This window comes from Nesoenas mayeri (genome assembly GCF_963082525.1).
Source record: "Nesoenas mayeri genome assembly, chromosome: 4".
In the NCBI taxonomy this organism is placed as follows: domain Eukaryota; kingdom Metazoa; phylum Chordata; class Aves; order Columbiformes; family Columbidae; genus Nesoenas; species Nesoenas mayeri.
Genome location: NC_137540.1, coordinates 24,957,305 through 24,983,432, shown reverse-complemented (window position 1 = coordinate 24,983,432; position 26,128 = coordinate 24,957,305). Strand labels below are relative to the sequence as shown.

The following is a 26,128-nucleotide window of genomic DNA, read 5'->3' as shown; positions in this document are numbered from 1 at the left end:
CAACTAATCAGAAAGCGCCTTAGTCACTTCACCTCTGCTGTCAGCCAAAGCTGGAAGGAAAACAATGCAGCATATGGGATTTTAAAGCAATTTAATTTCTGGTAAACTCTGAGCATCTGAAACATTTTGTTCACAGGAGCTCTTTTTTGAGCAGATGGCATCCCTTCAAGTGCTGGAAAATACATGATTCTGACAGGCCCACCGAAGACCAAGACCTTGCTTAAGTTAAAAATCACAGCTTAAAATGAAAGGGCAAAACTGGGGACATCAAGTGTGTGCTGGAGCCCAGCTAGCAAGGGATGCAATGGAGGTGCAGGGAGGCACCCACAGTCAAGGAGTGGATTTCTCTGGGCCCACAGGGGTATTTCCTACAATCACTTCTTCACAGGCTGCTGGTCCCACAGGAGGAGCAGCCCTTCTCCTGTGAACGTCATCCAGTAGCATCCCACATCAAGGGGTGTGTGGGGGCAAAGGGAGGGAGGTGGGACACATGGGCACACTGTTTGTGAACTGCATCTCACGAGAACGTATCACTCATCTCCCTCTCAGTAACACCATGCATCCCAAAGCCTGCTGCAAACTTACCTTGACCTGTGGAAAGCATCTTTCCTCCCATCTTTCCTCCTAACATGACCTTGGTTCCCCCATCTCGTTTAGGGTCATGCCTGGCTTTCCCTGCCAGAGGCTGATGCTAACGTTCCTCCCTGCTTGGCCCATGTCTTTTGAAGTCACAATTGCAACAATGCCGGTGCACAGACTTGATGATGCTCGTGGGGTGCTGTGAGCAGCACATGACTTCTGCTGTCCCGATCCTCACTGGATTTTCATGCTGGGCCACCAAGACCCACTGGGGATCTGCCTGGCAATTTGCCCAGCCTAGCAAAGGGACCAGCTCCAACACAAGCAAATGTTAAAAATTATGGCTTTGCTTTGCTATCTGTTAATTAGTATTTCCTTGCCTCCAATGCCTTACAGTACGTGGGTGTTCCCTGTCCAAATTTCACCACATCAGTGCTTCATGGGGACTGAACTGCGTGCCAGCTCTGCAACAGAGAGGAGGAGTGGGAGTGCTGAGCCCCTGTGCCCTTACATGGAGTGGCAGGGTCAGGCCTTGAAGGTATTTTATTTTTCATTTAAAAAGAGGACTACTGCAGAGGTAACCCCTGCCCTTGCAGATCTCACTCTCAGCTCAGGATGAAACAAAGCAACCCTATTCCCCTCTAATTGCATTTCTCCCAGAGGTGATTTTACCACTGCAGATTAGCTACTGTATTGCTGGGCTATTTGGTTTTTTTTTTGGCAGGGGGGCAGGGGGAGGGCAGGAAGTGGTAAATAGAGGTGAGGAAGGAGGAAAAGGGAATGCTTTGAGTTTGCTTTCATTCCTGGAAAATATGTTTGTTCTGAAAACAGATTTACCACCTGGTTTTCCTGTCCCGTTCCTTACCACCCCAAAGCAGGGGTGAGGCCTGGCAAGAAAAGTCACCCACCCAGACATGGGAGTGATGGGGAAGGGGCCAGGGATTGTTCAGCAGCCACAGATGGAGCTGCTCCACTCCCCAATGCATGGCCTAAATAAAGTACCTAAGCAACGGTTTCTCAGTTTCAGTGTTAACCCTCATTTCATTAGCCAGATCATCTCCCACCAAAGCCATCTGTTCCTTCATCCAGCTTTTAAAATATTTTGATAGACTTCATTTCTCAAAATGCCCTACTGCTAAACAGACGCCGTCTCAGCAAGCACACCCTTGGCTTGGCATTAACAGGAATGCTCAAAATTTGCTGGAGGGGCAGTCGCCTGCAAAGCTCTCTCTCTCACCCTAGATCTCCAGCCCTCGAAGATCATAGAATCATAGAATCATTTCAGTTGAATGAGACACTCGGGATCATCAAGTCCAACCATAACCTAACCTAAATCTAGCATTAAACCATGTCCCTAAGAGCCTCGTCTAATTGCCTTTTAAACCCCTCCAGGGATGGTGACTCCACCACTTCCCTGGGCAGCCTGTTCCAATGCCTGACAACCCTTTCCATGAAGATATGTTTCCTGACATCCAATCTAAACCTCCTCTGGCCCAACTTGAGGCCATTTCCTCTTGTCCTATCACTTGCTACTTGGGAGAAGAGACCAACACCCTCCATGCTACAACCTCCTTTCAGGTAGTTGTAGACAGCGATAAGGTCTCCCCTCAGCCTCCTTTTGTCCAGGCTAAACAGCCCCAGCTCCCTCAGCCTCTCCTCATCAGACTTGTGCTCCGGACCCCTCACCAGCTTTGTCACCCTTCTCTTTCTAGTATTTCGATGTCCTAATGATGAAGTGCTCCCTCTGCCCAGCTCAGCCACATGCTCCTAACTGAGAAAAATTCACCTGGATTTAGGACTGGAATGGCAAACGGAAGTGACACACTCCAGTTTGCTGCAGGAGAGTGGAACCATTTATTAATCAATGGTAGTAAGGGAAAATGGAGAAAACAGACACTTTTTTTTTTTTTTTTGTATCCATAAAAAAAGAAGTCAAAAAAATTATTGTCGTGATGGCAAATACATGGTATAAACAGGAGTTGCCTGCAAGACAGTCAGGGTCTGAACTGGGGGGAGAAAACCTGTAAGTGCTGGTGTATGCAGATAAGAGTTGCAGCTGGTGTGCCCTGACCCCAATGGGTGCTTGTTCTGATCTGTCAGGAGCATGGTACTCTATGAAGCAGAAAATATGCTGTAAAAAAATACAAGTTTGGGGTTTTTTTTTTTTTAATAATGAAATTTAGTAAAATAATGATTTCCTGTTATTATTCTATAAACGCTAGGGGAATTATGTCAGCCAGGAAAACTTAGTACTCCCAGTTAATATTGAGGTTAGGCATTACCATGCAGAGATGGCAGGCACTGACTGTATCACTCAGGCACCTTCCAAGGCCCACAAAAGGGGTTGGGTTTTGGTTTGGTTTTGGGTTTTGATCCTGCTTACAGGCTTCATTGCTCATCTGCTTTTCTGGGGTGGTAGATTTATCTTTACAGATGCATCTGGTATTGAGCAGGGTCTCATCTTGATGTGATCTGGCGCCATATCTTTGCTCCCTGCCCTGTTATCTTTAACCCCAGCTTGGCCACAGCCCATGGCTTGAGGCTGCAAACCTTTCACCTCCCCAGGACCTGCTGCAGCTGCACCAAAGGCAGCAGGACAGGACAGGCATGGTGGTAGCCTGGGCACAGAGCCCCAGGACAGGCTCGCCAAGGTCAGCTGGCTGCAGATTTGCAAAACCAGGGTGGCAATTCTGCTATCATTTTCTCAGAAAAAGCCTAAATCAGAGTCTAACTCTCCATAGGCGGGACAGCAGGGGATGCACTCAGTAAACACAATGCACCCCATGTGTGTGGGGGTGATTTAAATAGCAAAAGCTTCCAAACCATCTGGTGGACAGCTTTGCAGGTGCAAGGGCACTTCTAGCTCCTCCACAAACCCAGTGCTTTGATAGGGTTTTTTTATTTTAATTTTACCCCTCTTTCGCCGTGTCTAGCCCCTGGATGGCAGAGGTTTCAGTGCTGGGGTTGGCAACCACTGAGCCAGAGCCACTGCAGGATCTGGGGCATGTGGGCCCATGTTAACAAATGCCGTTCTTCCTGCTGGGCTCTGCTTTCAGTTTTTCTTTTATTTCTTCCTTTAAAAGAATGATCTTAAGGGAAATTGTATCTTGATTCCTAGAAGTGCCCCAGAAGGTGTTGAAAAGGAACCTTGTAAGTCGCTGTGAGACCCCTTCTGCATAAGGGTACAGCTACAAAAAAGTCCAGGAGCAAAAATATCAAGGTAATATGGGTCCAGTCTGGCCATGCCTTCATGGCCACAGTCTGGGAGCTGATACATCATGAAGTGTCAAAAATCTCTCCAAATCAAGAGCCCTTTCAGCTGCAAATACCCCAGACATCAGCTGACCACAGCCCCTAGGCCCATCGCCATGTTTCCAGCCTAGTATGGCCTCGTATAGTGGGAGCCTCCCACCTCATCCGCTCAATGGGATACCTAAACTCAGACCACATTGTCCATGTGCTGGGCTTGTTTTCAGAAAACTGTGTTCTGGCTACTGATTTCTGGGCCTGAAAAAATTATCAGTGCCAGCCAGGGGCTGGCAGTCGCCTTGCATTTGCAAGCTGTGGATAGAGATAGGGACGCAGACATCATCCAGGGTTACAAGGGAACAGCAGAGATACTGGATCGAGCAGGCAGAAATTTGCACCCACTGGCCCAAACAGGCTCTTGCACACCCCTGCATGTGCCCCCACCCCCCAGCAATCCCCCACTTTCTCCAGGCTTTAATCTGAAAGAGGGGAGATTTAGATTAGACATAAGGAAGAAATTCTTCCCCATGAGTGTGGTGAACAGGCTGCCCAGAGAAGCTGTGGATGCCCCGTCCCTGGGAGTGTTCAAAGACAGGTTGGACAGGGCTTTGAGCAACCTGGTCCAGTGTAAGGTGTCCCTGCCCATGGCAGGGGGGCTGTAACTAGATGATCTTTAAGGTCCCTTCCAAACCAAACCATTCTATAATTCTATAGAGGTATATATATGTTGGCTACGTATTTTAAACTATCTTGGGAATATGGCAACCAGATCAGGGCTGACCACGTAATCTTTTCCTGCCCCAGTCCCCAGTGTGCTAATGCTCTGTATTGTGTTTCTACGAGGCCCTGACAGGGTTTCATCCATATTTGCAAATCCGAGCACACGATATAAGTCACAGCTGAAATCCTCCTTTAGTTTTCTCACCGAGTCCCAGCCACCCATTGACCAGTAGCCCCCAAATGCTTTTGTGCTGCTGAGAATGCACTAGCTTGGTCCTTGACTACCAGATCAGCAGAAATGCCCAAGTCCACAGAAACAACTGCACTCACCCTGTGGAGGCTTCACAACTTCCCTGCATTGCTGCACAGAGCTGTGGGTGGATGCAGCAGCTGTCCTGAGGGGCAGCTGGGGGCCTTCTTGCCTCCCAGAGACCTGACATCTTCACAAGAAAGGGAAGACCACGCTAGAGAACACAACACGGCCAAAAGATTTTTAATAAGACAAAGCAAAAATCAAAACAAACATCCCTCCCCTCAGTATCAAAACAAACACACACATACAAAATTAAAACAAATAAGCAGAAATGGAAATGCATAAAAGTATTCCTTGTTTTATCAAAATTTAAGGAATTCTCTTCAAAAATTTAGTTTTCCTGCAAATTTTTTCCTGGCATTTTTTCCATCAACTCCAGCACATGGAGAAGTTAATGTACAGAAAGAGGAATTCAAGTAGTATGAGCTCCAAGGTAAGACATGGAGGAGCTTCCCCTTTTCTGGATGATGTTTCTTTTTACTTATTTTCAGTGTTTCAAAACCATGGGTAACTTGCCAATGGTTTCAAAATGTCAGATCGCCAAATCCCACTGGAACTGGTGTCGCTACTGAAATCTTATACCCGTAAGGGAAAGAAAACAGAGCAGTTGTAGTTCGTTGTAGTTTCAGGTAGTCACAGAGGTTCAGAATAGCATGTACCTCTTTGTAGGGCCAATTATTCTTCTTTCACTATCTACTTGACAAGAATCAGCTTAAGGAAGTCCAAGTAATAGCAGCACAAAAGAAAAAAAAGAAGTAAGTATCTAAAGTATGCTAAAGTTCAACAGGAAGATGTGTATGCAAGTTCCTGTAAAGCACATCCACTGCAGTTCTCCAGCCAGGAAATTGCACAAATGAAATGATGGGAGCACCAGTAAAATCAGGCATTTCGTGTCTTCCCAGCTTTGCTTCTATGCTCAGAAGTCCAGTCCAAACACATTCACCACACCATTTTCAAGATGGGTTCCCAGTGATATTTGCCACTCTCCAACCTCCCACATTGAGAAGGAAGCAACAGCTCTTTGTTTCCAACCAGCAGGTTGGGAAGGTCCCAGCTCTGGGATCCCATTTCCACCCCCTCCTGCAGACACCATAGCGGGTCAAGGGGGTGTCTCCTACCCACGTGTGTGTAACTCCTATGTCCATCAAACAGCCTGACTCCAGATGAATGCACATCAAAACACAACTTTATGCACATCCAGGTCTTCAGGCACATCTCAACAGAAAAAAGGAGAACTTAACAGCAAAGTCTAAAGAAAATTCGTAATATTTTTGGTCAAAGAGTTGTCCTGCAGTCACATTGGGCTGATATTTTGCTATTAAAGTGGGATTTTCACATGCAGGAACTTGCCACTGTCACCTTTCAAGCTTATGGCAGCTTTATTATTTTTTTCCCTCTTTATCAGCTTGGCCACTAAGCCCAAAGTCATCAACTCTCTGGGTGCCCTTCCGTTTGACAACACTCCTCCTTCCACTGATGAGGAAAGTAGAAATGCCGTGTATTGTGGAGACACTGCCCTGAATGAATAGCTGGAAAGGGAAAGCAAAACACTGCTGTACTTCTGATGTGTGATGCACAAAGCCCTTGGCTTTTGGAGATGTTTCAAAATGAAATGCAGCAGCCAATCTATCTCATAACTGTTTATTGTAAATCACTCAAGAGTTTACACATCATTAATGGCAAAGTAACACTGTTAGAACACCTGCTGGATGAAATACAGAATAAAGACAACGCTCTTATATTATATGGCATCATTGAAAAAAACAAGAAACGGAACAAAGAAAACTTCTTTTTTTTTTCAGTTTTACATCTTTCCTGAAAATAGCTGGGCTTGAGTCTCAGTTATCTTGAGATCTCTGCCTTGCCCAGGGCCGCACAGCTGGGAAACAGGCACTCTCCCTCTTGGGCGCAAGGCGGTGACCTTCTTTATAAATGAAACTCACACCCTCTATCTCCAAAAGTGCTCCAGTGCTGACAGTACAAAGCCTCTCTCCTGCACTGGCTAACATCTAACACAAAAGGTTATACGTCCCATTAATTCTACATGCCTTTTTTATTTTTTTTTTTTTAATTTTTTTATATTTTTTTTTTTAATTTTTTTTAACAAGGCAACTGTTAAATTCAGAAGCTACATAACTGTCTTTATATTTTGCTCAGAAACCAATGGATGTTGCATGCAGCTGAAATATTAGTAGAGACTCTGACTTAGATAAAGGTCTATTTCCTAAGACCCACTAGTCAAAGGCAGAAAAAGAAATTAAGAGGCCTCTTGTGCAAAAGGAGCTAAAATATGCATGCATGGATGGCCATGACTGATTAGAATATAACTTAGGTCTCCAAACATTGAAACCGAAGCTGTATTTGGCTTAAGACATTGTCGAGCTCTATACCTTTACAAACTACAATGTATATGCAACAACAAAGGAATCATCTTAACATAGCATCAGTTGGTATTTTGGCCTGTATAGAGACTAATCTTCAACACAAAAGCCTGCTCATCAACAATTGATTTTCATATTTAGCAAAGACAGCAGCGCAACAGGCTGGCTAACAGGGCTAACAAAAAGAAAAAAAGAGCAGATTTTAAAACTAATGTCTAACTAAATTTAAGCTGATTTTCTTCCCCTTGGACATCCTGTTTTTCCTTGGTGCTGTTACTGTTCCTTTCTATTAGTCTGTGGTTGAAACAGCACACTGGGCTCTGCTCCATCCCCTCTGACATACACATCTTGAAAGCATGTTCGATTAATAGTAGAAACAAAAATCTCCCCCAACTGCACTTGGAAAGGATAGTTAGCTCCTCCAACCTGCCAGATTTACCATGAATAAGCAAATTACAATGTATCTCAGACATGAACTACAAAGACTAAAAATCAAATCTCTCTCCTGTTTAACTCTAATATTAAATAATAACATTTTTACACTTAATAGTCTGAAGCTTAGACATAAGACAGCTAATAAGGAAAAAAAAAACCCTGGGGCTGAATCTGTTCCTGGGGAATTAATTTGGCCCAACTGATCTAGGGGGAAAAAAAAAAAATAATCAAATCTAATTTTACCCAGAGGAAAAGAAATCCACCACAGGCATGTGAGTGGGCACACACCCACCCACCCATGTGTAGGACAGCACTGCCACGGCCAAGCGTTGCTTTTCAAGCGCTGCCATCTCCAGTCCTTTCCTTGCGAGCTTGGATCATTTCCTTCGGAGCCTGTTTGCGGTCAGTGACCAACCCCAACCAAAACATGAAGTCAATGAACCAAGTGGTAGGGTTGAACTTCAGGCCCAGCTCGCTGGCTGAATAGTCAAATGGGAAGGTGTGGTGGTAGTTGTGGAAACCCTCGCCTGGAAAACAGAGAGAGATTTTGAAGATCACATGTCCAGCATGTTTATGAACTTAAGAACATGCTCGGGTGGGATATTCCAACGCCAGAACAGGTTATGCTTCACCTCTGACTGTGGGAGACCTCTGGGGCAGACTCTCAGTGGACTCCATCCCAGTGGTTTGGGCTTTCCTGCCCAGTAGGAAGGGGCACATCTCACCCCTATTGGGACCACCATAAGCGCTTCAAGAGAGGAGACGCACAACCCAGTAACAAGCAGAATCACATCTGCTGCATTGTCCCCAGGCAACTGCAGAGGGCATTGCTACCATTAACACATCTTTGCCCAGAGACTACAAGGCATTATTTCATTGTGGGCATCATCACTAGAATAAGTGAGCCTTCCTCTAGGACATGCAGGCAGTCCAACCTCCAGCCTCCTCCAAGCCCTTGCTTCAAGCGGTGGCCAGCTGCAGATGCCCAAAGCCTGAGCAGGGTGAATCACAGAATCACAGAGTGGTTGGGGTTGGAAGGGACCTCTGGAGATCATCTAGTCCAACCCATCTGGTAAAGCAGGGTCACCAGAGCAGATGGCACAAGAATGTGTCCAGGTGGGTTTAAAATGTCTCCAGAGAAGGAGACTCCACAACCTCTCTGGGCAGCCTGTGCCAGTGCTCTGGCACCCTCAAAGGAAAGAACTTTCTCCTCATGTTTAGCTGGAACCTCCGATGCTTCAGTCTGTGCCCACTGCCCCTCATCCTACTGCTGGGCACCACTGAAGGAGTCTAGTGCATCCTCTTAACACCCACCCTTGAGATATTTATAAATGTTGATGAAATCCCCTCTCAGCCTTGTCTTCTCCAGGCTGAACAGACCCAGCTCTCTCGGTCTCTCCTCATCAGAAAGATGCTCTAGGCCCCTCCTCATCTTTGTGGCTCTCTGCTGGACTCCCTCCAGTAATTCCTTTTCTTCGTAAACTGGGGAGCCCAGAACTGGACACAGTACTCCAGATGTGGCCTCACCAGAGCAGAGTAGAGGGGGAGGACAAGCTCGCTCAACCTGCTGCTCACACTTTTTCTAATGCGCCCCAAGATACCATTGGCCCTCTTGGCCACAAGAGCACATTGCTGACTCATGGTCAGCCTGTTGTCCACCAGGACTTCCAGGTCCTTCTCTGCAATGCTGCTTTCCAGCAGGTCCACCCCTCACCTGTACTTGCGAAACAGGATGGGATTTCACTCTGAGCTTTGCAAAAGCTCTACCCAGGGCTACAGCACTTACCAATGGCTCCCAGCGTTACAAAGGTGTTCTGCCTGGGGTTGATGTACTTGTCATAAGGGCGGTTGCCATACATGTGGGCGGCGCTGTTGACCAGCCAGGTGACATTAAGGGAGATGGTGTACCGTAGGATGGAGGCAAGGAAGTAGGCATTCCACAGACTCTCTCCCCAGAGGTACCATGGCACAACAGTAGGGATCACAAAGCACATCAGCACAACCGAGCTCTTGTAATACCTGCAGGGAAAAAAAAAAAAAAAAGGACACCACTACCTCAGTGGGAATAACAGTTGAGGGGGGAAAGAGAGGATGGATCTCTGGAGACACAGCTCTGCCAGAAACTCCTGACAACCTGGGCTGGCCTCATCATCTCTCAGGCATCAGCAGAAGGATGCCTTATAGTTGATGCGAGGTCTACAGGGATGTCTCCAGGGAGACCTTATTGCAGCCTTTCAGTACTTAAAAAGGGCCTATAAGAAATATGGAGACAGATTTTTTAGCAGAGTCTGTCATGATAGGACAAGGGGTGATGGTTTTAAACTAAAAGAGGGGAGATTCAGGCTACACAAGAGGAAGAAATTTTTTTACAGTGAGGGGGCCCAGGTTGCCCAGAGAGGTGGTGGACATCCCATCCCTGGAGACATTCAAGGGCAGGCTGGATGGGGCTCTAAGCAACCTGATCTAGGTGAAGAAGTCCCTGCTCATGGCAGAGGGGTTAGATGAGATGAGCTCTGAAGGTTGTTTTTTTGAGGTTGTACCTGCCATACTGGGATCCAGAAGGAGACCTGCAGCTCTCCAGTAACACCGACCATGGTGAAAAGACAGCATCTCCTCAGCTTTCTCACAGAACTCTACCTTCACTTACCTAAGTCAAGGCTCTCCAAAGGAAACAGTCCCCGTTCTTTCCTCTACTGAAGATAAATATAAATTCCCACTGATCTGATTGACTTTTGAACACAGTCATGGATAAGGTTTGCAAACCTCATCAGTTCAAGCCCAGGATTTAAGCAGAGCTGGCTAAGAAAAATATTTTCCAGTCCAGAAAATTCATTCAAAGCATCTCCTGCTCCAGAAGAAGAAAATAGAATATGAAAACACCTCATCAGGCACCAATGAAAGCCATTTTGTAAGATGCAAGAAGTCCAAACTTAAGTCTTTAATGAAGACACGAAATCTTTCATCTGAACAAGCACCCAACTACGTTTTCTCTGTCTTACTTTGACTGAAACATCCACCCTTGAATAAGAAATCTCCTTACCCAGAGTTCAGGGGAACCAACGCCTCAATACATGCTTGGAGAACAGCATTGCTTCCACCACATGAAAATTCTGTCTTGAAAACACTTCAGCCCTCAGTGTCTCAGATCATAAGCAGGATTATTTGCTCCATTATTCACAGTGGGTCAAATTTTGCTGGAGCAGTACTGAGCTTTCAGCTGAAGTGATGTGGTTTTAAACTGCAGACTGAGCAGTACCTCATTCGCAGCTCACCAGCACCTTTAAATTCAGCAAAGCTAACAATTTGGCCCTAAAATATGACAAAGAAGCAGGGTTCATTATGATTCTTACTGATCTGACCTGTCAGGTTTTGCACGCTGTCAAAAAACCCCAACACTTGAACATTATAGAAAGGAAAATATGAATTTTTCTTCCCAAATAAAGGAAGGCAAACTCCAAAATCTTAAATTCAGAACAGAGACACTTGCTAAGATTTAACTTCCTTGCAGAAAACATACTTCATCACTATACAACATGCGCAGCATAACTAAAGCAGCAGAGCCTGCTTCTCATGGAATGCTGTTGTCTTGCAAAGGTAATAACACTGCCAAGAGGAGCTGCAGCAAACTGCAAAGCAGCTTTTGCAAACACATGCTGCCAACTGAGGAGCCAGTAAAAGCAACAATATGTGGAAGGTTGGGAATTCCTCGCTCCTGGAGCTCTTCTGATGCAGAGGTAATTCTGCTAGTCCATGGATTTCTCTAACACAAAATAAACTGATTTCTGGACTCAACTGACTGTTGCCCTCACCCATAAAGCACTCAGAAATGAGCTTCTGTAGTTTGCTGAAGTACCTGAACCAAATGCTTGCAAGGTAGAGAGATTCTGCAACTTGTGCATGTAATACAGGTACTCACACGCCCCTCCATACCCACCTCTCACAAAGTGCACAGCAAACTGAACTAGGTCTGTGCTAATTCTCAAGGGAGATGATTAAGGCTGTGAAAAATGACACTCTTGGGAGAGGAAGCACTTGGTTTGTGCTGGCCCATGGGTGCCAGAGATGAGTTTGCAGAGTGAAACATGAACTTCTGCATGAAGGCAGTGAGCAATTACAGCCTTTGCTCCATCAAAGGAGAAGGGCCAAGATCCCAGCAACTTTTCCTGTGGCTGTTTTCATGGCCAGCCTTGGCTTTTTGGAAAAGCAGAGGGACAAGAAGAGGGCTTGTTGCTTGTGCAGCCTGCAAGGACAGCCAACAAACATCAGCCACACGGCAATAGTGGGGGTCGGAGGGATGGTAGTCCCAATCCCTGCCATCAGAGTGGCAGGGATATCTTGGGGGAGGAAAAATAAGGAAAAAAAGGGAAAATAAAATCAAGAAGTGAGCCACAAGTAGACAGCCAGGTGGAGGGACCTCTCTACCCTGCCTCGCACAAGGGCCGAGCGCTCCCCACTTACTTTCTTTGGAACCTGACGACAGGGTCATCCAGCAGGTCGGTGAAATCCAGTTTCCTCCCCTTCTCTATGACGTCCCGGTGCTTGCGCACAAAGAGCCAGCCAATGTGGGAGAAAAAGAAGCCGCGCCGGGCATTGTGTGGGTCTGCATCCGTCTCAGAGTACTTGTGGTGCACACGGTGGTCTCGGCTCCACTCGTAGATGTCATTCTGCACAGAAAGCAGGGCCAGGTAAGAGAAGCCTCCAGCAGTACCACCTCCAGCTCCTTCCCCACACAAGCAATAAGTCCCTCACTGGTGCTCCTCATAAAAGGTTATTGACCAAAGACATCCTGAGGGAGCCTGGTTTTGCAGCCAGCCAGCCCATCCCACCGCTCCTGTCAGTGCCCACACAGAATGGGACACACTCTGGGAACCAGTGACCATAGAGTGGACACGTCCTGGGGCTGGAGATGGCTGGAAGCCAACAGCCTCTTAGGAATTATCATCATCAGTTTGCCCTGGCCCTGTGTCTTCCCTGGATGTTCCCTGTCCGAGGACAGACACTGGGCTGGAGGAGCCAGGTTTGTACATGTTTACACTTGTTATTTTATGAGCCTCCATATTTATTTTCAGAGCACTACTGTGCAGGGGCTCTCAGTTCTGGCATCCTTTCTCTAAGGTGGTTGCAGCTGGTTACCCCTGACACCATCAAGGGACAAATGCAGCACTGAAAATGGGACAGAGCTTGTGGAACCCTCCACATGCCTTTTCCTAAGCTGAACAGAGGCCGAGTGTTCTCAGCCTTTTAGAGGGACCCATCTTCCACAGTAAAACCAGCACCTCTGTTTAGATAATTGCTCTGTCTGGAGGGATGTGTAAAAGAACATGAGATTGATATATCAAAGGAAATGTAACTGTTTTATAGGAAATCGAGTCTTGTATTTGCAGCCAGGCTGGAATAAATTACTTACAGCCATAACATCAGCTCAGCATTGGATGCAGATCAGATATAAAGTAAGTTCAGTCCTGTTTCTGCTTGAGCCGTCAGCAGATACGGGTCACTGAAATGCCTTATGGCTGAAAACGGGATTATGTAGACTGCAGGGAGGAAAGGCTGGAACACTATTTCAGAACTTGGATCTGTAAAGCAAGATTTTTCCGAGTTTACTCGGATGAAGGTATTTCAGCCTCCTAGTTTGCTCTGCAGGATGCACTGGCTATTGGACTAAACCAGTGGGGTTTGCAGTGGCACTGAGCTGTTAGTGCAGGGCATTGCAAGTGTGTACGACACCTGCTAAACTCAGGCCACACACTCTATGCATTGAATTGCCCATTGCTAGCACCGAAACACTGAAATGTTATTTAACACTAAGATCCACAACAGCGTAAACTTTAATTAGGGAAGTCTTAGTGGAGTGTGCATTCCTCTGCTTTTCTCATCTTTGCCAAGCAGTAATACCTAAAGGGCTTAGGTTAGTTTTAGGAACAGCAGTAGTACCAACAGCCACCAACCACAGCAGCTTTGCTCCCAGCAGAACCAAGCGAAACATTTGTGGTGTATGTGAAGTAACCGAAGTGCAGCCGCCATCACGGCAGACAAAACACTGCAGGACATGGTCAGCCCAACCTCCTGACAACTGCGTATGTCCACATTTTGTGAGAAAAAGTTCGTTCTCTGTCTGCAAGAGCCCACAAGGGACAAGCAGAAAACAAAAGCCCAATAAAGATCTCAGCTCCGTTGCACTCAGGTGTGCTCAGCTCTGTACATTGTCATGCCATGGCCACAGTGACACTGGGACTGGGAGGGGACAAGGGAACAATTTTCTTCAGCACTGACTGAACTAAGCCATTGAGAGGAGGCCCCACTGAAAAGATCAGCCCCTTTATCAGCGCTCTGGTAAGTCACACCTTAATTGCACAAGAAAACAAAGTAAACAGAGTGAAGCAAAGGAAGTTACCAAACTCCTCAGTGAGAACAAGGGAGATGTTTACCTTGCTGATATGTTATATTTTTCCTGCAGCGGAATCAAAGGGAATGAAAGCCTATACACTACTTCAAGTAGCTTCAGCAGGAATATCCAGAAGACGGGAAATGCCAAGATTAAGTAATTTAAAAGCAAACCAGGGTTATGCAAGAAGCACACCTAGGAAAGGTCCTCTTTCTTAACCAGAAATAATTTTTCAAGAGAGACTATCCATCAATAAATGTTGCAAGTGCACTTGGTAAAAGCATTTGCAGGACAGCAGATAAGCAGGTCAAAGCAATGATAACTGTGAGAAATTAACTTGGCATTTCATATCACAGCAAACACCTGCAGGGCTGTCAAAAACCATGATTCCCCAGATGAAAGAGTTCGGAAGCTGTGAAACAACTGAATTGCATCTAATTAAAAACCACGAAAGCTAAGAGGAAATAAAGGCCAGAGGCCAGAACTGTTGGCAATAAATACACCAAGAACTGCAACATCAGACTAGACATGAGGAAGAATTGTTTTACACTGAAGGTGGTGAAACACTAGCCCAGGTTGCCCAGAGAGGTGGTGGATATCCCATCCCTGGAGACATCCCAGGCCAGGCTGGACGGAGCTCTGAGCAACCTGATCTGGGTGAAGATGTCCCTGCTCATGGCAGGGGGTTGGACTAGATGAGCTTTGAAGGTCCCTTCCAACCCAAACTAATTCTTAATATGCTGATTCTAAATATGCTCCAACCATCTACATAGCAACCATTTTTCAGGAACACATCACTCTTGATCAAGTTTCAGGTAAAATCAGGAGTAAAATCCTTTCCAAGTAGAACATGACAGCATCATGTTGTGACAGTGATACAGACATGAGGTTTCACTAGCAGGTCCCTTAATAAACCTGCAAACCAAAATGTGGCTACAAATCAGGCTGTGTAACACCCTCAATGTACTGACACAAATTTCCAAACAACCCCTGTAGCAAACACTCACACCACAACCTCAGGCAAAGGACACGGCTTGTGTCACAGAGATGGCCATGAGCACCAGTACAACAGGAATTAGCAGGGGAGACACCAGACATAAGCCAGGCATTACCGACTTCTGAAACAGGCATGTAACAGCAAGAAGCATAAAGTCTTTCATAATTGTGAGAGCTTTACTCTAGATGGATAGAAGAAACACATCTCAGTGTGCTCCCATAATAAAAAACACATCAGGCAACAGGTCAAAAATGAGTGGAACTGATGGCATTTCAGAGGAAGAACAGCAGCTCACAGCCATGCAGAAGTTAAAACCGTTCAGCAGAGTTTCCCCTGTCCTCAAAGAAGGTGGAATACTGAGGAAGGCAGTATCCAGGGATGCTGTCAGTATCTCCAAGGCTACCTCCTCCTCCCAAAGCCAGCATGAACAAGACGGACCTGAAAAAACATTCCAGGCTTGGTTGTGGTGGTGCCTGCCTTCAGCAGGCAGTGGATGTCTTGGTAAGTATTAATAGCAGCAGGCTTCAGACTGTTCAGAGTGGGTGATTTAGCCTTTTGCTTTCCTTCCAGTACAAAGGGCATAAAGGTGCCTTGAAGCCACTTCTTTGAAGTACTTCCCTGCCTTAGAATCACAGTGTCCTCAGCCAAAAGCAATGATGAGGCCAACACAGCTGAGAGTGAAATCCAGATCAACAGGGGAGCAGAACGCAATGAAATCCCAATGTGCAGGTTCACTGCAACCCAGCTCCACGCATTCATTTGAATTACATATGAAAGATAAGATCAGCTGGAGAAACAGGAGGACAGTACCAGGGGGTTCTCAAAACTCAAAACAGTTGTTTCACACGCTGAGCAAAGGGACTGTGAAGTTCTGCAAGTAACCGAGCAGCACAAAGCAGCTGGAATATGGCTCAGAATAAAGGAGTGTTATAGTCAAATTGGACATGTTCCCACATTCACACAAAGGCATTGTGCACTTTATAATGTCAAGAGGGATTAATGAGATTAATTCTCTCCAACTTAAAAAAAAAAAGAAAAATCAAAGATGATAAACGAATAGTACAAACAGTACAAAAGCAGATAAAGGGACTATACTCTTCTTCTCTCAAGGTACATGAACAAGAGGTCAACAAATTGGACTGAAGGGAAAAAGCTGAAAACTCAAGGCAGAACACACTCAATGCCACAAGGGGTTACAGCAGCCAAGCTCAAGAAGTTTAATGTTAATACAGGTTCACATCTCTACTTTGAACAGCCAAACCAAATTCACACCGAGAAGATCCTGGTTCTGGGCTAACTCCTACCACCAGTTGGGTGCTACACAAATATTTTTGAGGTCTAAGATTACCTATGAGTAAGTACAGAGCTAGTAACATGCTTCTTGGCAAATTTGTTTGAATTTTACTGATGAAAAACACTGCATAAACCAGAGATAAATGAAGATCGTGAAAGCATCTCTGCTCTCCTTTCTGGGCACGTGAAAATCTCCAACTACCTAGATTGACAGAGACTTGAATACGCAGACATACTTGCATCAGTCTGGCCCCTACAAAAGTTCCCATGTTGTCCCGCAAAGCATGGGACCTGACCTGTGTCACAGACGGGGTGCCGAGCCTCTGATCCAGGCATGCTCGACTTGGTCCTTAAGTAGTCATTGTTCCTGGACTATCTAATGCACAGTCACATGGGTGGGGAAAAAGAGGCTGCATCCCCTGAGCCAGTGGAGTGTTTTATCAGAAAATATCTTTCTGGCAATATTTATTTTTTTCTATTGCTGAGGGGATCCCTGCACAGGAGATAAAGCTGCCTAGAGGCCAAAAATCTGGACAGGCAACCACAACCCCACCTGGAAAGCCATGGAGTTAGCTGCAGCCAGAAAGATCCGCAGGGGCAGCTTGGCTTTGTAGGAACGGTGGCTCCACAGGCGATGCGCACCCGCCGTCACGCCCAGGGCTGTCATCAGGAAACAGAAATACGCTGAAAGACACAAAAACAAGAAAACATAGGATGTGCCAGAGGCCAGCTGCCATTATTTTTGCTTTCTTTGACGTAAAGATGATCCTTGCCCCTGTCTGCCCACATCTGCAGGGTCAGGCAGAAGATGTGGCTGTGCAGACAGGAAGGGACATTCTCAGCCCACCCCACAGTCCCAGGGACATGTCATCCCACCTCCCACTCCTCCCCATTTAGCCATTCCATTGTTCAGGAGAGTTTGCCACCACGGAAGCCCCATGTTGTGACATATTCATGCCATGTGCCTTTGCCAGGTACAGTGGAGCAAAGGTTCATCATTCATGTCAGAAGAGCAGCAACAACTCTTCTAAGAGGACACCACCAGCCTCTTCCAGACAGGTCTTTACTCAAGCCTGATCTGTCAGCTAGTTTAAGAGCATCACATCCCACTCCTGAAAATATGACCTGTGTCAGAGCTTCCACAATAAAACCTTCTTATCCTCAGCAGCTCATAACTCAGTAATAAAAATGCACTAAGAAGCACAGCATCCAGCATCTCCCTCAGTTTCAGGAAGTGCTTTTCCTTCCCTTAATTAAATAATTGGCCATGTAAACTTGTTTTGAACACTTTTTTTCAGATGACCAACACAGCCTGGGAGTGGGTCTGTTCCTCACTCAAGGCATTTGCTTCAGGCTGGACATGCAGCCCGAGTGCATGCATCCTGCAGTGTACCCCCGTGCTTAAAATAATGCCCCCACTGACAACAACTGCAGCATCGGTACATCCCCAGTTCTCCTCTCAGCATGCTCCCACCAGCTAACGCCCCTGCATTTGCAGGGGAAGGGCTGGCTGGAGCTATGTATCTGTGCACTGATTGCTTTTCCTTTGATGCTCTTGCTGTTTTGTTTTTTTCCCTCTAGTGTTTTTGAATTTCTGTGGGATGGACGATCCATAGCCTGGGTTGTTTTGACTCGCAACAAGAGAGAAGACCAAGGGAAAGGGTTGGAAGAACAGTGCATTAGAGCTGGTCCTTCTTTAGGAGAGAGACTGGAGGGAAAATGGGAACAGCTACCAAGAAAATATTATATAAATCTCAAATAAACTCAACCACTTAAACTACTCACATTCAAGCTACCCAACTGTCCTGATATATCAACTCTTACATCTCCCTCCCATAGGTTTTGATTTTTCATAATGTGCCTAAAGATTATAGGTTCATTTTACAAGTGTGAAATTAAAACAGAAGTGGATTAAAACAAAAAGAATATCACAGGAGAACCCCAAATGAGTGTATGTGGTCTGAAGTGATGTGCTGTTCAGCCAGGGCTCCCTGCTACCCTAAATACACAGGCATGTTTTGGTTAAAACAGCCTATTTCAACTACCTAAATAGAGTTACGGAACAAAAAGGGAAAACCCTCCCCTCAAAAGGTTGGTTTTTTTTTTTTAATTTGTGTTTGTGCCCGCACAACAATCTGTCCAGCAGAGAACCCTGTTAAACATGTGGTGGCTAAAAGCGAATCTGCTATCAGCTTTTCCCAGTATTTAATGTAAAACATCTATCTTTGCAAAAGGAAAACAAAGCTACATATATGTAGGCAGGTGTCTACTGTGTCCCTCTACCAAATCCCAACTCAAAGCGCTTGAAACTGCGGCACCTAAGAGAAAGTATGATAGAAATATATTTGGTAAAATAATGGCAACCATATTTTGTGTTGACCATCACCCCTGCAGACTAAAGGAGTAAGTGGACCTTACCTACTCTACTGGTGCACCCATCAAAAACAGGTTTACCCAAACTTGTTTCACATTATGTACATGGCCCAAATTCCTGTCACCTCCCACATAGAAAACCAAAGCCTTTCCCATAAAATGCAACAGACAAATGGAGTCAGAATGGTCCTGGTAAAGATGACATATGTCTAAAACCTGCTTGGGACACCATCACCGAGGAGAAAATTCTCCTTTTCAGCACACTGCCATGTCCAAGTCACTCCCAGAGAAGGCTCATCTGTGCAGTTAAATCCAGTGAGCTGAAGTCTGGTGCCAAATTCAGACTTCTGCCTTTTCTGGAGGGAAGGTACAGAAATGAACTGAAAATAATGCATCCTCTCTGCCCATTATTTAAAGATTTTGTTTCACAGCTCTCAGATCAGTAAAAATGCCAATACCACAATAACCCATGCTCCAGTATCCGCTGCAGTCTTGCCGTCCTTGCACATGCCTTGTTTAGTGCAAGGATCTTGGACTTCTGTGAAACTGGGGAATACCTACCCTGCTATTCTCTGTACGCGATATTGAGCTGTGCAGAAACGTTGCTAAATAATCCAAATTGCTCACATGACCATAATTGCAGGAACAGATCTGTGACACAGAGAATACTGACATTATCCAGCTAACATAAAAATATTAAGGTTATAGCCCTGAATCACCGCAAGAACATATTGTCTGTGGGCTTTTGGACTGGTTAACCACATGTTAGTCACAGGGACTGAAATCCCCTGTCTTCAGTAGCCTCTTGCTTAATGCACAAGGGAGGGCTTTTTGCCTGCTTCAAAGTAGCAGATAATTTAGCTGACCAAATGTTTCTCAAGGCATCCATCCATCTTAATAACAATCAATTGCTTAAAACCAGAAGATAAGTGGGTAGAACAAGACATATGCAACATTAAGGTTGATTTTGCTTTCCTTTTGTGTCCAGTGCAAGAAAGATGCTGTGTGGCAGGTAACACACAGACCACATGAAATAGCTGCACTGAATATACAGGATTTATGCAACTTGATGACTCAGCTCTTACAGAGCTCAGCTTAACAGAGACCCTTTCATTCAGTCCACTCCACATCACCAGCATCACAGCAGAATGAACAACAGTATTTTGGGCGTCTGGGGGCTGTCCTGGGGTCTAAGCCCTTCAGGGACTTGCCAGCCCCCACCACCACCCAACTGATCAAGCTAGAACGGCTGGGGCTTATTCCCACGCAACATGCCTATTTTTTGACTTTGCAGAGGAGGAATTCTCACAGCAGGAATTTTCCTAATATAAATCCTGAGGGCTGAAACATCGCCAGAAACAAACAAACAAAATCACTCACAAGTTTGGTGCCCAGAGCAGAAACAAATCCTGTCAGAAATGCACTGTACAGTGATAACAGATTTCTGTGGTTCCTACAGGAATTAGGGTGCCTGAAAATATTATTTTGCCACTAATTCCCAACATATAAATAGCCAAGATGACAAATATTTACAGTGGAAAGATAGGTCTCAAGGTTCCTTTACAGAATAAATTATGATTTCAAACCAAAATCAGACTATAAACCATTAGATTTTACATTATTATGTACAATAACATGACTACATGAGAATAGAGCCACTACTTACCTATCTGGCTCATTTTTGGGGGGTGGGGAACATGTCTGTGAAACACAAGAGGATTATACTTTACAGAGCAAAGCAGCTCAGTTAATAGCAATTTCCTCTTATTCTAAAAACTCCCTCTTAGATCTGGAACTAAACAGGTCTCCTAAATAATAAAGAATAAAAACCACAGTTCTCTCAGAAAAAGGTAAACAAAACAAAACAAACAACAACAACGTACAACACAAGAAAAGTATCAATAAACAACCTGGAATCCAAACACTTAATGATACAGTTCTTTTAATTCAGTGAGGTACTTAATGTGCAAAGAGGAAGATGCCCAAGTAGCCAGATAACTATTCCACGTTTTAGTGAGTTAACTCTGCAACCAGATTGACTTACTAAAGCAAATATCACACTCACAAGGCAGCATTTCAAACTTCACCTATAGACTGAAGCCTGAACTGCGCTATCCATATATATTGGCTTCATATATGATCACAGGTCACCACAATCACAGAATCGCAGAGTGGCTGGGGTTGGAAGGACCTCTGGAGATCATCTAGTCCAACCCACCTGCTAAAGCAGGGTCACCAGAGCAGATGGCACAGGAATGTGTCCAGGTGGGTTCTGAATGTCTCCAGAGAAGGAGACTCCACAACCTCTCTGGGCAGCCTGTGCCAGTGCTCTGGCACCCTCAAAGGAAAGAACTTTCTCCTCATGTTTAGCTGGAACCTCCGATGCTTCAGTCTGTGCCCATTGCCCCTCATCCTGTTGTTGGGCACCACTGAAAGGAGTCTGGTCCATCCTCTTGACACCCACCCTTGAGATATTTATAAACATTGATGAGATCCTCTCTCAGCCTTCTCTTCTCCAGGCTGAACAGACCCAGCTCTCTCAGTCTCTCCTCATCAGAAAGATGTTCCATGGCCCTCATCATCTTTGTAGCTCTCTTCTGGACTCCCTCCAGTAATTCCTTTTCTTCGTAAACTGGGGAGCCCAGAACTGGACACAGTACTCCTACAAAAACCACCATGTGGAGCCCATGTTTCAGCACTGAGGTCGTGTTCACCAAGAAAAGCCCTGAGCACCACCGTACAAACAACCCAAACACAAGGTCCTGTTCTTCACACAGCCCAGGCCAAATTTGTGACAAGTCCTTATCAAGTGCTGCCCCACTTGTGCTGATACACAAGTATCAACAAGAGTTGGCAGAGGAAATACAGTTTTTCTGGCACTTCTGCTTGTGAAAACAAGTGGAGTTTGAGGGATGAGGAGGATGGAGGTAGAAAAGGGCTGGGTGAGGACTCACTAGCCACAAGTCAGGGGTTGGAGCGCACACAGATGCCAGGCAGAAAGAGCCAGGATCTGAGAGCACCAGGGCCTGGGAGTTCTGCCAACAGTGCAGCAGCTCTGAAGCCACCTGTCAACAGGTTGTGTCATGCTAACACCAAAGAAAAAGGGAAAGAAAATAAAAAAGTGGAATGAGGATAAGTCTTCCGCATGTTTCAGTGAGTTAACTCTGCAACTGGGCTGACTTAACAAAGCAAAAATTACACTCGCAAGGCAACTGCAGCATTTTGAACTTAACCTATAGACTGAAGCCCAAGCTGTGCTATCTATATATCTTGGCTGTCCAGCCTGGAGAACAGAAGACTCTCTACTCTCTACAACTACCTGAAAGGAGGTTGTAGCATGGAGGGTGTTGGTCTCTTCTTCCAAGTAACAAGTGATAGGATGAGAGGAAATGGCCTCAAGTTGCACCAGGGGAGGTTTAGATTGGATATTAGGAAAAATTTGTTCAGGAAAGGGGTTCTTAAGCATTGGAACAGGCTGCCCAGGGAAGTGGTGGAGTCACCAGCCCTGAAGGCGTTTAAAAAAAGCATAGATAAGGCTCTTAGGGACATGGTTTAGTGCTAGAGTTAGGTTATGGTTGGACTTGATGATCTTGAGGATCTCTTCCAACCAAAATGATTCTATGAGGACTTCAAGGGGAAAAAAAATAAAAAGCAAATGCTAACACAGCAGAAAAAGCTGTCTGGAGAGAGCTGGGGTGAGAGAGGAAACAGATCTGTGAAAGACAGTGGGATTAAGGCTGGTATTTCTGGTGTTGTGAAAAGCAAACCAGAGTTGTGCAGCTCAGTTTCATACTCAACCCAGAGGCAGAAGAATAAGGTCCTTTTTCAAGCCATTTTCTGACTATTTATTCAGTTTTGTCTCACTGATGGACCAAAGGCAGGACAGAGTGCCTGCTTTGCTGAGCCGCTGGCTGGCAGCCACCAGCCTGGCACGGAGCTGACGTGTGCCACTGGGCTGGGGACATGTCCTGGCTCCTTGGCTCTGCAGCGCTGTTCTCCTCTCCTGCCATACACGCACCCAAAAGCATCTCCTTGGCATCAGCTCCCCATTACCATGTTCAGTGTAAGAGTCCAGATTCACTCTGCTAATGCAGATACCCATGTTATTTACCATGTGTCATCCTCACATACCTCTGCACTTTCTGGGCACCGCAGCATTGCATGGCAGGGGCTCCACAGGCCTGCAGAACCTTCATGGACCTTTACTCCTGCTTCTGCTACTGTAAAACTTTTGAGAATTTACTCAGACTAAGAGCTGAATTATCATCCCTGCCCCTTGGGATAGTGTAGAAATGCTATGTGCCATGCTTGCTGCTTGTCAGAGCAATAGCTAGCTTGGCCTGGACAGGCGGTGGAGGCCCCCATTTACACAGTTTTAGAGGATTTCAGCTGGCTATGGTTTGCTTTGGATCACTGTCTGCTCAAAGCAAAGATTACAGGAGCTTTAGCTTCCATCATAGAATCCTTTTGGTTGGAAAAGACCCTCATGATCATCAAGTCCAACCACAACCCAACACTGTCAATAAACCATGTCCCTAAGAACCTCATCTACGCATCTTTTAAACATCTCCAGGGATGGTGGCTCAAGCACTTCCTTGGGCAGCCTGTTCCAAGCCCACTTTTCTCCCATTTACCTGAATGTGCAGTGTCAGGACAATTCCCTAGGAATTCCAGCCTCTGGACATCCGTTTACAGCAATGGTCACAGACATGCCACAGCTATGTCCAGGTGCCCATCGCAGCCAGGAGGTAGCTCTGGTCTCACCCCTCCAAACAGCTGCATCCTTGGGCACAGGCAGACAGGCTGCAGCACCAGCCAGGGTGCAGAACAGGTGTTCCTAGTCAACAGCTTGAACTGCCATTCCAGCTATGACCCAAAACTCTGCAGGGTGGTTTGGGGCTTGCTGCAGGTCTGGGAGAAGTCCAAGTCCCGGTTGCAAGTGCCTGAAACAGCAGAGCCTGTGCCAAGAGCTCTGGGCTCTGCACAACCCAAATGTGAGGCCCAGAGCTGCCTTTGTTTCAAAGCAGGATGATTTAACCCACCAGAGCAGAGGTTCTTCACTCCCCTGGGCAGGCAGCATGCTCTCCTTCTTGGAGCCCTGCAGAAGCATAAGGCCCAAGAGAAGGGCATTTCCAACCACGAGTTCACCTGATGCACAGCATCAGATGCAAAAAAGCACAGCAGATAGCAAAGTGCTTCTGAACTGCAGCAGTGGGAGAAACTTTTAAGAGAGGGAAGAACAAGGAAGAAGGGGAAGAATAAACAAGCCAGCCTGTGTGGAAGGACAAAGGAGAGAACTGGTGCACAGGGACAGGGAGAGGATGCAAGAGAGACAAAATACAGGAGGTTAAATGGCTCTGCCAGCCGGGCACTGTCATGTTGCTAGGTTCCCAAGTACACCATGCCTGTGCACAGATGCTATTTATGGGAACATGCCAGAATCAAGAGGCAGAAGAATTTTTTTTTTTTTATTCAACATCCTTATTAATGACCTGAAACAAAGGCAAACAGCATATTAATTACAACTGCAGATGATGCTAAATTTGGAGCAGCAGTGAGAGAGCTAAGAAACACAAGAGGATCCATGCAGAAACAGGGAAAGTCAGGCTCAAAATGAGAATCTGTCTGGATAGAAAAACAAAAATAATGTCGCTCAGGGGGCAATAACTGCAGACAGGGATGTGCAACGAGGATGAGATGCTCAGAGAAGCTGGAGCCTGCAAGGAGGATCATCAACAGCTCATAAGATATGCTGAGCATGCAATATGATAGGGCAGCAAGACAGCAGTATGATTTTGAACAGCAGACACAAAGGTATCATCTCACTGTCAAAGAGAAGCAATGCAAACTATACCAGATAAATCGTTAAAAATGGATGGGATGGGAGATGAACAGCATAAAACATTCAGACCATCCTTTTCAGAGTGGCCCATTATCCCCATGGCTGGTTTTCCAGGAAACCTTTATTATGCCCAGTGCCAAACTCTCCTGCAAACCTGAGTGTTCAGAGGAGCAGCCTCTTATGAAGATATGGGGAGACTATAACCATAGTCTGTAGCTACTTCACAGGCATTAGGAAATCATCCTCTGCTCTAACTGGTTGCTTAAACTGGAGCAGATCTCTCCCCAAAAAGATTTCAAATCTGTTGTATGCTGAACATCAAAATTAGAACCTCTTCCATTTCTGAAACCTGGGACCCCATTAGAAACATGTAATTACTGTTTGTGAACGCACCAGATTCCAGATTGCTTTTGACTTTTGGCTGGTTATAAAAAAAGCAAATCAACCAAAACAGGAAACCCAGCAAGCACGGGGTTCACTCCACACATCTGAACAGACAATGCCGGCTCCTGAAAGAGATGAGATAACTGGACAGCCTTCTGAGGTACAGATTACAAGGAGACACTGTCAGATAGCAACTATCTGCACGATACCAATGTCAAACATACCCTAGTTACATGGAGCAAATCGCAATTATCTCTGAGGGACAAAACACCAGATATAAAACCAGTAGTAATGAAACAAAATCAATTGCATATTCACAATGGAGCTACTGTCAATATAAAACATCTTTAAAATACAGAATGTCATGTGACCATTCCCATGGGGTGACGACATGCGGAGCCTGGTACCAGCTGACACCCAGTGCCTGCAACCCCTGCCTGCGCAGGGGAGAGAAACCACGGCCAGGAGCAGGGAAAGGGATCAGCCCCTGCCAGTCCCACTGCCAGCACCTTTCCTCTACATGCTAAAAACCCTTGCAGAAGTAAGGGATTAGGACATGATGTTCAACCATAGCAAGGTGATTCCCTTGGACCTGACAGGTTCAAAGCACAGAGAGCCATCATCCTCACAGTCTGGTCTAGGTGAGTCATACCAAACACAGATCCTACCACAGATCCATTTTCTAAACAAACTTTGGGACTAGGCAAGTTTTGTGAACATTTGAGATTTTTTTTATTTTTAATGTTACAAAATACAATTAATGTTTTTCTGGTCCTGATGCAGCAAATATCACTGACTCAGATTTAAGTCAAGCAACTTGTTTAGCCTTGCAAAAAGGAGGCTGAGGGGAAACCTTACAGCTGTCTCCAGCTACCTGAAAGGAGGTTGTAGCATGGAGGATATTGGTCTCATCTCCCAAGTAGCAAGCGACAGGACAAGAGGAAATGACCTCAAGTTGCACCAGGGGAGGTTGGATATTAAGAAAAAATTCTTCACAGAAGGCGTTGTCGGGCATTGGAACAGGCTGCCCAGGGAAGTGGTGGAGTCACCATCCCTGGAAGTGTTTAAAAGGTGTTTAGATTAGGTTCTTAGGGACATGGTTTAATACTAGAGTTAGGTTAGGTTATGGTTGGACTCAATGATCCTGAGGGTCTCTTCCAACCAAAATGATTCTATG

At 45.7% G+C, this 26,128-nt stretch overlaps 1 protein-coding gene across 3 annotated transcripts in view; it reads right to left on the bottom strand.

Annotated features, from left to right (window-relative positions):
* Positions 1-6,488: 6,488 nt before the first annotated feature.
* The window catches only part of SCD5 (stearoyl-CoA desaturase 5), a 31,489-nt gene continuing 11,849 nt past the window's right edge, over positions 6,489-26,128 (bottom strand). For all 3 annotated transcript variants that reach the window (XM_080343358.1, XM_080343359.1, XM_080343360.1), the window contains 4 exons: positions 16,906-17,036; positions 12,136-12,341; positions 9,464-9,696; positions 6,489-8,204 (listed from right to left, as the gene is read on the bottom strand). In XM_080343358.1, the coding sequence (XP_080199484.1) occupies positions 8,014-8,204; positions 9,464-9,696; positions 12,136-12,341; positions 16,906-17,036 (761 nt within the window). In that variant the 3' untranslated portion in view covers positions 6,489-8,013. The remainder of the gene's footprint in view (positions 8,205-9,463; positions 9,697-12,135; positions 12,342-16,905; positions 17,037-26,128) is intronic.